The sequence below is a fragment of the Hyperolius riggenbachi genome, chromosome 5, assembly GCF_040937935.1.
Source record: "Hyperolius riggenbachi isolate aHypRig1 chromosome 5, aHypRig1.pri, whole genome shotgun sequence".
NCBI lineage: Eukaryota > Metazoa > Chordata > Amphibia > Anura > Hyperoliidae > Hyperolius > Hyperolius riggenbachi.
This window is the reverse complement of record NC_090650.1, coordinates 216,873,145-216,885,346: the sequence shown is the minus strand read 5'-3', so window position 1 is coordinate 216,885,346 and position 12,202 is coordinate 216,873,145. Positions and strand designations below refer to the sequence as shown.

At 47.1% G+C, this 12,202-nt stretch overlaps 1 protein-coding gene across 2 annotated transcripts in view; it reads left to right on the top strand.

Annotated features, from left to right (window-relative positions):
* Positions 1 to 12,202, top strand: part of GALNT1 (polypeptide N-acetylgalactosaminyltransferase 1) — a 236,347-nt gene that overhangs the window by 127,001 nt on the left and 97,144 nt on the right. For both annotated transcript variants that reach the window (XM_068236664.1, XM_068236665.1), the window contains one exon: positions 7,852 to 8,026. In XM_068236664.1, coding sequence (XP_068092765.1) covers positions 7,852 to 8,026 — 175 coding nt within the window. The remainder of the gene's footprint in view (positions 1 to 7,851; positions 8,027 to 12,202) is intronic.

Below are 12,202 nucleotides of genomic sequence, written 5' to 3'. Positions count from 1 at the left end.
TGGACTTATCCAATCAATAATAAACCTTTAATCAGTACAAAATTCCACATAATAAGATCCACAATACCTAAAAACACTTAAAACTGCCTGTGGAGCGCTCCTCACACATGACCCAGCACGCATTACTCATACCTCACCCACACTGGTACCGGTACCACGCTACTCCGGATCTTTTCTTCAGAGTGGGAGGGAAGGAACATAAAGCGAACTATCCCTGGGCCATGAATAGATGGTATGCTGCCAGATAGAGAGGGTCCCCGCGCAGCAGACTTTCACTGACACCAACGGCATGCATAGGCACTAAACTGTATGGCCGACCAGCCGATCTCACCAGTCCGATGTCAGTACAGTAGTTGCTCTGCTCTTCCGGTTTCCAGTGCTCTGCGTACAGCTATCTTCACCACCTGGCTCTACCACACTTTGGATTACAGCGGGGAGCGGCGGCTCAGCACACCTTGGGTCCTCTCTCAGCTTGTCAGCATGTAGTGAGACGCTCTAACACAGGACGGGACGTGACCCCGCCCATCGACGCGTATTGCCCGCCCACCGCGAGCTTCGTCAGGATGAGTGACAGGTGGGCAGGGATCTCTTTTATGCAGCCCCGGCTTTGCGTATACAAGCTTCTTTTGTTCCTCCCCCTGTTACCATGTCAACATAACGTCTTTCACCACACACCAGGGGGCTGCCTTCTTTCAGCTCATGTAACATTTCTGCTACTCCCAGCACGAAAACTTTGAAGTGTCAGAACTGCAGGCGACCACGCTTTCACATCAGCTGATCCGCCTCCTCTGTTCCATCCACCTTTATATCATGCCGTTCTTTAGCTTGACACCTCATCTTGACATTTTCGCCAACCAACTCTATGCAGTGTCTCTGTTAAGTTTCCTTCCACCTTCTCTCTCTTCTCCATCTCTTATCCCCCCACTCTCATTTTCAGCTTCTTTGCATCTTCTTGCTTTTGCTGATTCAGATTTAGAGAAAAGGTGTATAGTCTACTTCCTGATTCAGGCCATTTGGCGTTAGGGAGTCCAGCAGGTAAATCCACCTGCATTCTTGTTGCAATAGTACTCTTTCCCTATCTCCTCCCCTCCTGCTCTTATTCAGTCTGTATATGCCTTTAAATTTCAATCCTTTTGTTGATCCATCATGGTTCACACAGAAATGTTCTGCTAGTGCACTGCGATATTCCCCGTTTGGTTTTGCCCCACAGTTTATATTACTTAAATGTTCGCCAATGCGAGTTTTCAGTTTTCTCGTGGTCATCCCCACATAAATTAATGGACAAGGACATTGGATGACATAAACTGTCCATTCTGAGTTGCAGTTTATGAAGCTGCGAATCTCCCATTCTCTTCCTCGTCGGGGGGCCCTAAAGGTTTTACATGCATCTACATAGCAACACACAGAGCAATCCCCACACCTATGCATTCCATTCGGGACTCTGGACTGTAACCATGTCATCTTAGGCGCCAAGTCTGAATGTACCAGATGGTCCTTCAAGGTAGGTGCTCGTCGTGCCACCATACTTGGGGATTTTCCAACAATTGGCCCTATCTGGGGGTCAACTGTCAGTATAGACCAATGTCGCTGAAGCACGTCATAGATCTTATGCCAGTTCGAATTAAATGGGGAGACATATCTAGTTTGACCACCCTCACTATTCCCACATTTCTGTTTGCTGAGGTTTCCACCTCTTCCCTGCAACAACTCACTGCGGGTAGTTTGTATTGCTCTTTCCGCACTGGAGCACAATGTTTCGTGTCGGTACCCTCTTTCGCGAAATCTGTCGTACATTGCCTTGGCCTCGATGCAAAAATCCTCTTCCCTGGAGCAGTTCCTGCGAATTCGCAGGAACTGTCCTGTCGGGATCCCATTCTTAAGATGTCGAGGATGATGGCTGGTGGCGTGGAGGAGAGTGTTCCCGGCCGTGGGCTTGCGGAATCTAGTACTCCGCAGTCCTTCGTCGCTCTTCACAATACGCAGATCAAGAAACGATATCTCACTTCTACTATGCGTATACGTGAGGCGAATATTTCTCTGATTTAAATTGAGTTGTTTCATGAACTCCTCCAATTCGGCTTCACTTCCCCTCCACACCACCAGCACATCATCAATAAAACGCAGCCAAAGCCGGACGAACTTCTCAAAATCGCATCTTGGGTAAACATCACATCGTTCCCATTTGCCTAAATGGAGACAGGCATAGGCAGGTGCGCACGCCGCGCCCATCGACGTGCCGCGCACCTGCCTGTAATGGGTGTCACCGAATAAAAAACAATTGTGCTCCAAAATGTACTGCATTGCCCTCACCACCAAGTCATTGTGTACAGGGGTATCCGGGCTGGCATCACCCAGGAAGAATTCCAGTGCCCCCAGTCCTACCCCATGGGGAATCGACGTGTAGAGACTCTCCACGTCGATTCCCACAAGGAGATCCCCAGGGTCAACTTTAAGGCCATTCATAAGGCGCAGAACATCACTGGAATCCTGGACAAAGGACGGAAGCGATGCTACTAGGCCCTTGATTTTTTCATCCACCCATTTTGATAGTTTTTCAGTGGGTCCATTTATAGCACTCACGATTGGCCTACCTGGTGGTCTGTTTGCATTTTTATGAATCTTTGGGATTAGATACAGGACAGGGATCATGAAGGTTTCCACCTTCAAATAATCCCTCTCCCTAGCATCAATTACCGCTTCGTCCACTGCATCATCGATCCACTCATTGACACCTTTTGCGATTTTTTTTTTCATAAGGGCTCCCGCGCAACCGCTGGTAAGTATTCGTGTCTGAGAGCTGCCTTTCTGCCTCCTGCATATACAGCTCCCTTGACCACAGGACCACATTTCCCCCCTTGTCACTTGAACGGACTATTACCTCATCCGAACATTTTTTTATTCATCCAGTGCTAGTCTCTCACGCCTAGTGAGATTGTCCCATCTGGGTTTTTCCCACCCTATCGATTTCAGATCCTGAGATACCAAGTCATGGAAAATTCTAAGTGTGGGGTTTGATTGTATGGAGGGCATGTATTTTGAGTTTCCTCGACATTGTACATGCCGAATCAAGCCACCTTCACCGCCCACCCCATATTCTACCGCCCCTCCTTCCTTTTCTTTTGCCTCATCCTGTAAATCCTCTAGGTTTCTCAGTGCCTCACGATCCCTCAAACTCCACCCATCTACCCCGGTAGCGTCATTGATCACTTGATCTTTGTCCGCAACCCTGGGAGCGCTTTCCCCCTCCCCTTCATTGGCATAGGTGGCTCTTAATAGGACCTTACGCAAAAACATTTGAAGATCCTTTTGCACTAAAAACTCATCTCCACCTTGTACAGGTGAAAATGACAATCCTTTGCTAAGGAGGGAAATGTGGTCCGGGCCTAAGGGGAAGTCAGACAGATTTATTATATTCATGGCTGTATTTCCAGGCTCATGGCATGAGGGACATTGTCCCAACGCTGCCATGTGTTCTTCCTGGCAGCCCAATTGAGTATCTACTTCCCCTTGCCCTGTCTCGGGGGCTGCACACGCAAGATAGGCCTCAAAGGCTGCTCTTTCTTTTTCTTCCGCCCTCGCTTTTTTTTCTCTTTCTCGCTTCTTTTTTATTTCGCCGTCGCTTTCGCCTAAAAAAGCCACTGATTTCAATGAGGTTGCTGATTCAGGGGAGTCTGGGTTCTCTTCAGTACCCCCAATTGGGGTTCTCGGTCTACTTCCTGAACGTGAGCGTGGTCTACCTGAGAGATAGAGATAGTATTCACCTTCCTTCCACTCATTTATATCTTTTAAATACTTTGCTTGTTTTTCTTTTTTGATTTTCTTTTGCGTTCTTTCTACCTCAATTTTCAGCAAATCATTAAGCTTAATAAACAGGGGATGGTCCTTGAATGAATCCAAGCCCTGAATGCTAAGCGTTACTGCGTCTTTTATTTCTTGTAACTGCAACGTTTCCTCCTCAATAATCAGCCCCAGGATTACAAAACCGTGTGCAATCGAAGCCGTTTTCCACTTTGGGAGGAAGCGATCATTTCGTAAATGCTCAGCTGGTATGATCCGTTCACGGATTCCCCATGGCAATACCCTGGCTTCCTTATAGGATTCCAGTGTAGAGATGTTCCACTTCCTCCTCAAATGTTTCAGAGTCAGCTTTCTATGTTGCCTACACAGCTTTTTTATTTCCTGGTCACAACTGATTATTTCAGCGGCCGGTTCCGTCACTTTAAATGTTGCCTCAATATTAAGATGGATGTCATCAGAGATTGCATACGCCATGCCGGTATAAAAAATCTGATCACAGGTTGATTCAATTAAGAAATAGCCTAGGGAGAAACAGCAAACAATTCAAACTACCGTTTTTTCCACAAATTAAGCGGTCTATCTCACCTGCTAAATATGGATTCCAACAAACTACAAATTGTAGGAGCAATCACTATCAAATGACAACAATCTATATAATTTCAATATAATATAGTAACTGCTCGTGGACTTATCCAATCAATAATAAACCTTTAATCAGTACAAAATTCCACATAATAAGATCCACAATACCTAAAAACACTTAAAACTGCCTGTGGAGCGCTCCTCACACATGACCCAGCACGCATTACTCATACCTCACCCACACTGGTACCGGTACCACGCTACTCCGGATCTTTTCTTCAGAGTGGGAGGGAAGGAACATAAAGCGAACTATCCCTGGGCCATGAATAGATGGTATGCTGCCAGATAGAGAGGGTCCCCGCGCAGCAGACTTTCACTGACACCAACGGCATGCATAGGCACTAAACTGTATGGCCGACCAGCCGATCTCACCAGTCCGATGTCAGTACAGTAGTTGCTCTGCTCTTCCGGTTTCCAGTGCTCTGCGTGCAGCTATCTTCACCACCTGGCTCTACCACACTTTGGATTACAGCGGGGAGCGGCGGCTCAGCACACCTTGGGTCCTCTCTCAGCTTGTCAGCATGTAGTGAGACGCTCTAACACAGGATGGGACGTGACCCCGCCCATCGACGCGTTGCGCCCGCCCACCGCGAGCTTCGTCAGGATGAGTGACAGGTGGGCAGGGATCTCTTTTATGCAGCCCCGGCTTTGCGTATACAAGCTTCTTTTGTTCCTCCCCCCAGAGCAGCTTCTTCCACTTATTTGCTGTGTCCCCCACATGGCTTGTGGCAAACTGCAAACAGGACTTCTTATGCTTTTCTGTTAACAATGGCTTTCTTCTTGCCATTCTTCCATAAAGGCCAACTTTGTGCAGTGCGTGACGAATAGTTGTCCTATAGACAGATTCCCCCACCTGAGTTGTAGATCTCTGCAGCTCGTCCGGAGTCACCATGGGCCTCTTGACTGCATTTCTGATCAGCGCTCTCCTTGTTCGGCCTGTGAGTTTAGGTGGACGGCTTTGTCTTGGTAAGTTTACAGTTGTGCCATTCTCCTTCCATTTCTGAATAATCACGTGAACAGTGCTCCGTGGGATGTTCAAGGCTTTGGAAATCTTTTTGTAGCCTAAGCCTGCTTTCAATTTCTCAATGACTTTATCCCTGACCTATCTGGTGTGTTCTTTGGACTTCATGGTGGTGTTTCTCCCAATATTCATTTAGACAACTTCTGAGGCCATCACAGAGCAGCTGTATTTGTACTGACCTTATTTTACACACAGGTGCACTCTATTTAGTCATTAGCACTCATCAGGCAATGTCTATGGGCAACTGACTACACTCAGACCAAAGGGGGCTGAATAATTATGCACACACACACCACTTTGCAGTTATTTATTTGTAAAAACCGTTTGGAATCATGTATGATTTTCGTTCCACTTCTCATGTGTACACCACATTTTATTGGTGTTTCACGTGGAATTTCAATACAATTGATGCAGGTTTGTGGCAGTAATGTGACAAAATGTGGAAAACTTCAAGGGGGCTGAATACTTTTGCAAGCCACTGTAAGCAACCTGGGGAAAATGAGGAATAATGTGAGTGTAAGCAAAAGAGGATGCAGCATTTATCACTTAGCAACATTACGCACTCCCAGGTATCTCTTTACTTGTTAGTGATGACACTCATGGTAGCATGTGGAGCTCAGTACAAGATACTTTCACTTGTAGTGCAGATCAGAGCGAGCCTGCTCGCTGCAAAACTAAAGGTGGCCATACACTGGTCGATTTGCCATCAGATCGACCAACAGATAGATCCCTCTCTGATCGAATCTTATCAGAGAGGGATCGTATGGCTGCCTTTACTGCAAACAGATTGTGAATCGATTTCAGCATGAAATCGATTAACCGTCTGTGGAGCTGTCGCAGACTCCCCCCCCCCCCCCCCCCCAATGCATACATTACCTGATCTGGCCGGCGCGAGTCCTCCGGTCTCCGCTGTCTTCTTCTCTGCTCTGGGCTCCAGGGCTACTGCTTCACTGTACTTCCTGTCCGGAGAAGTTTAAACAGTAGAGGGCACTCTACTGTTTAAACTTCCGGTCCGGACAGGAAGAAGTGAAGCCTGCCGGAGCCCAGCGGAGAAGGAGCAGTGGTGACAGCTGGGATATGTGCCAGCCCTTAGGTAATGTATTGCCGCTAGCGTCGGTCGTCGGACATTCGAACGCCACTATCGACGCACTCCCGACCCGCCGGCGAACGAGCGAAATCTTCCGCACGGACGGATTGACGGGAACGATCAATTTCAGACGGAAATCAATCATTCAGTCAGCGTTTGTCAACGATTTTACAGCAGATTCGATCACAGTGATCGATATCACAGATATCGGCGGGAAAATCGTAAGGTGTATGGGCCCCCTAAAGAGACACTTAAGCCAGAAAAATAATGAGTTTTACTCACCTAGGGCTTCTACCAGCCCCCTGCAACAGTCCTGTGCCCTCGCAGCCACTCACTAATCCTCTGGTCCCCTGCTGCCAGCTAGTTTCGTTTTTGCCGACAGGCCCGTCAGGACTGGCCACGCGTAGCTTTTTCCGCATTCCCGACTGCAATTAGCGCTGTTGCGGGCTGCCGCATTACGAACGCATGGATATGCGGCAACGCGTATTTTTGTACGCGTTGCGGCCCGCAATAGCGCTAATTGCAGTCGGGAATGCGGAAAAAGCTACGCGTGGCCAGTCCTGATGGGCCTGTCGGCAAAAACGAAACTAGCTGGCAGCGGGGGATTAGAGGATTAGTGAGTGACTGCGAGGGCACAGGACTGCTGCAGGGGGCTGGTAGAAGCCCCAGGTGAGTAAAACTCATTTTTTTTTCTGACTTAAGGTTCACTTTAAGAGTGGAGGAGAGTGCCAAGTCCAGCCCGCGGAGGTGTTGGAGGCAATCGCATTATAGATGCGAGTGACTTATCATTATTGGATGCATTTTGAGGAGAGGCTTCATGACTGGCTCAAGTGTGAGCAGAAAGTTTTGCAAGATATGTGCTGCAAGTCCCGCCCGCAGTGCTGTCTATGCGGCTCACAGGAAGCTAGTGGCTGCCTCTATTCAGTGGCGGCTGCCATTTTTAAGGAGCCTTGGATACTGTACGAGTGATAAGTCAAGCCTGGCTATGCAGTCCTAAGGTAAACTTAAACTTGTAGTCCACCAAATGTGCAAGTACTTGTACTGTACCTCCAATGAGAGGACAAAGTTGGTTCTTTGCAGCAGAGAATGTACCAGGGCATGCTGGGCCATTTCTAGGACAGTTTCTGATGTAGTAAACTTCTGATATACTAAACTACTTTTGCTGGTCCCTTGGAGTTTACTATAACAAGATTATACAGTATAGGACTACAATTGATTCACTTGGGGTTGACTATCACTTTAGATCCTTTTTCCTGATCAGGAAGCAGAGCAAGCTAAGCTAATGTAATGACTTTTCTTTCAGGTCCTGGTCTTATTCCGAAACCACATGAAGGCCCTGGAGAAATGGGAAAACCTGTTGTCCTTCCTAAAGAGGACCAAGAGAAGATGAAGGAAATGTTTAAAATCAATCAGTTCAATTTAATGGCCAGTGAGATGATAGCACTCAACAGATCTTTACCTGACGTCAGGCTAGAAGGGTAAGTGACTTGCATAGTTTATAACATTTAAAAGCTGTGTATAATTGAAAAGGAAACTGCTTAAAGAGAGTGGTCTGCCAAATGTTCATTAGCTTTGAAATGATGATACCCAAGGAGACATTAGACAATATGTCTTTAAAATTGGTTACCGTTCCCTCTCCATAAAAGTATACATTAGATAAGTAAACATAATTCAATAGACAAGGCAAGCGGAGTCTGCTTCCAGAATCTCTATTGTCCCATTATATAGCAGGATGATGGATGATGTGTTTGTCAGCAGGACAGCAGAGTCTGCACGTGTTTCCTGGTGCACCCCTCTGTGGCGGCGGCCTTCAATGTACAGTGTTATGCACTCGCACTCAATGCTTGCTTACAGATTCCCCCCCCCCCCCCGTAATTTTAAAGTGAACCTGAAGTGAAAATGAACCATTCAGATAAAACAATTGTCTATACAGCTATTCCGACATAGGTTTTTCCTGGAATCCCATAATTTTGTTTTGCTTTAAGGCCTGTAAAGCCTTTTTTTTTTTTTTAAACATTAACATGACCATGACATCATAGCAGTTTTTTATTTTTAATAAATACAGTAGAATCTCGTTATAGTAAACCTCTGGATATAGTAAACTCAGTCCTCAGGTCCCAGCCAGTGGTGGGCTTTCCAGTACTTTACTACTCTAATTCGGAATTCAAATGAAGTCTAATGACTTTACGTGTGACCACATGCAGTGGGGAGTTTACTTACCCAGAAGTCTTCGTTGACGTCTGCGTTCCATTACGCGTCACAGGCGTAATGAAAGCCGCGTTCCATGACTCAGTACCGCGCTTCCTCCTTCTGGCCTGAAAGGCTTGGGGGTTTATACATTTTTATTTGTTTTTGTTTTTTTGATGTTTTTAATGATTTTCACACAAAAAAAAAAAGTTACACACTTTGCAAGAAAGACTCCATCTACATTTGACAACAAGGAATGCCTCCTACATCTAAAAACACTTAGAGACCCTGTAACCAAAAAAAGTTCACCTGGGGGCTACTCGCCTCAGGAGGGGGAAGCCTCAGGGTCTCAATGAGCCTTCCCCCCTCCCCTGCAGCTGCAGGTAGTCCAGCGCTGGCTCCCCCGAAGTGTCCCGGAATCCTCCCTCGACAAGGCTGATAAGCTCTGATTTGTTTACCTTTCCGGGCTCCAGCGGGGGCACTGTTGCGGCATTCCGCACGGAGATGGGCAAAAATAGCCGATCTCCGTCGGGTTCACTCTACTGCGCAGGAGACTTGCACCTGCGCAGTAGAGCGACCTGACAGCGATCGGCTATTTCCGCCTATCTCCGAGGCAGAGAGCGATACTGCGCTGGAGCCGGGAAGGGAAAAGCTTTACATCCCCGTTGTTCGGGGAGCTTTATCTCTGCTGCCGTGGGACCGAGGAGGACGGGGGAAGCCTCAATAGGACCCGGAGGCTTTCCCCCACCCCAGGGGAGGTTGCGGCATTTCTCTCAGTACAGGTTTTCTTTAAATATTTTTTTCGCATGCAAATATGTTATTCTCATGATTTATGGGTTAAGAGGCCCATACACCTAACGATTTTCCTGCCGATATACAGCAGATTCGATCACTTTGATGGAATCTGCTGTGAAATCGTTGCGCAAACGATTGATTTCCGTCTGCAATCAATCGTTCCCGTTGAGCCATCCGTGTGGAAGATTTTGCTCGATCGCCGGCAGATCGGGAGTGCGGCATTCGAATGACCGACGCAATACATTACCTGCTCCGGCCGGTGAGGTCACCGCTATCTCTTCTCCGCTGGGCTCCAGGGCTGCAGCTTCACTGAACTTCCTGTCCCGGCAGGTTCGGGTCAGCCAGCCAGTCCGGAACCCAGCGGAGAAGAGACAGCAGAGACCGTGGGGGACACGCTCCGGCGGAGCAGGTAAGGTATAGCTGGCGGGGGGTGGTGGCGTTAGCACCACCACAGATTGTGATCGGTTTCACGCTGAAATCGACTCGCAATCTGTTTGCAGCAAAGGCAGCCATACGATCCCTCTCTGATCAGATTTGATCAGAGAGGGATCTATCTGTTGGTCGAATCTGATGGCAAATTGACCAGTGTATGGCCACCTTAAGGCAATTACTTCCCTTAATAGCAATAGAATCTGGCCTGGAATGCTTTATTTGCTCATGTCTTGGCTCCATGTTGTTATCAGGGCTTTATTTGGGCCATGCTGCTTACTGGCTACAAGATTCTTTGCTCATTCCACTACTGTCCTTTCTTCAGGATTTTAGTAGTTTGCAGTCTTGTGCTATATAATTAATCTGAGACTATTCAGAGGTCTCCTTGCTGCAAGTTTTAAGAAGAACCTACCTGGACTCAACATTGAGACTGCCGTCTGTCTTGACAGAATCACCCAACTGTATTTGGGATTATCCGCAACTTAGAAACAGGACGGGAAGACTTTATTTTATCATCAAAATAACAGCAACAAGAGTTGTGTATGTTTGCTGTTTTTTTTCTTTTTAATTTGAATTACAAATTGCCATATAATTGCATATTTATAATCCTAATCATTGAACACAGTTTCCTGGTTTTTCAGTATAACAAATTAAATCAATACGAAGACAGTTTGAAAAAAGACGTTAGAATATTTTCTTTAAAAACCTGTATAAAGGAAAGATAAACTTTGAAAATGTAATTTATCTTGAAACCCTCTAGACTTTTTCTGTGAATGGCCTAGAAAGAGATGAAAACATATTTACTATCATAGCAAAGGTAAATTAACCTCCTCAGCGGTATGGACGAATATATACGTCCATCACCGCCGGAGGTCGCCGCTCAGGCCCTGCTGGGCCATTTTAATGAAATAAAAAGCAGCACACGCAGCCGGCACTTTGCCAGCTGTGTGTGCTGCCCGATCGCCGCCGCCCTGCGGCGATCCGCCGCGAGCAGTGGCGAAAGAGGGTCCCCCCACCCGCCCGAGCCCTGCGCAGCCGGAACAAAAGTTCCGGCCAGCGCTAAGGGCTGGATCGGAGGCGGCTGACGGCATGACGTCACTCCGCTCGTCGCTATGGCGACGATGTAAGCAAAACAAGGAAGGCTGCTCATTGCGGCCTTCTTTGTTTATTCTGGTCGCCGGAGGCGATCAGAATGACGCTTCCGGAGCGCCCTCTAGTGGGCTTTCATGCAGCCAACTTTAAGTTGGCTGCATGAAACAGTTTTTTTTTAATTTAAAAAAAACCCTCCCGCAGCCGCCCTTGCGATCTTAATAGAACGCCAGGGAGGTTAATAGCTAACCCCTGGATGTGGTGTTATTTCACTTAAGAGTATTAAGATGCCCACAAATGATGCAGTGTAATATGACGATTTATTTATAGAGCTATGGCATCTTCTGCAGCACTTTACATATTGCATATAAACATGCTGCTAACTCTCTGAGGAGCTCCCAAGTTAATCTCCCTATCATAGTCCATTCTGATCCTATGCTCCTAATGTAGTCAAAGGACACTTTTTTTTTGGGGGGGGGGGGGGGGGGGGAGGGAATACCTATATGAATGTTTCTAAGATGTGAGAGAAATCTGGTGTACCCGGGGAAAATGTATATAAAAACAGGGAGATCATTTAAACACCAGATTTAATGGGGGAACCTAGCTCTGCAAGGTGAGCATGCTATCCAGTACTCCAACATGGTGCCCATAGAAAAGCCCCCATTAACTGGAACTCGGGCAACCAGAAGTCTCAACTATCTGGGATGCCTGAGGGTTGTTTTCAGAGGTTTTGCAATACTAACAGAGCCTCAAGCTACGTCTTCTAAGCTTCCTTTATCTCCTAGCGGCTCTCCGGGATCTGTGCATGGCCCCCAGCGTGCCCCGTGACCTGACGCAGTTCAGATGACATGCCAGGAGCTGTGTGTGGAGGATGCCGGGAGCTACAGGAAGCTTGGAAGCTTATAATTTATTGCTTTGGAGGGGGGGGGGGGGGGGGGAGTTTAGGCCAGTTGCTTAAAGAACAAGCAACACCCATGCTAACCTAGAAATAAAAAACACATCTATAAGTAGATAAATACTACTTCTACTTACATAACAAATTTATTGTGCTATCCACGTAATAATTCCTGTGGATTTTACAAAGGAAAAGCAGAAAATACTAGTCTAGGCAGGGGCCATCTTGCCAAGCTAATGCTGACATCATATCCTCCCTG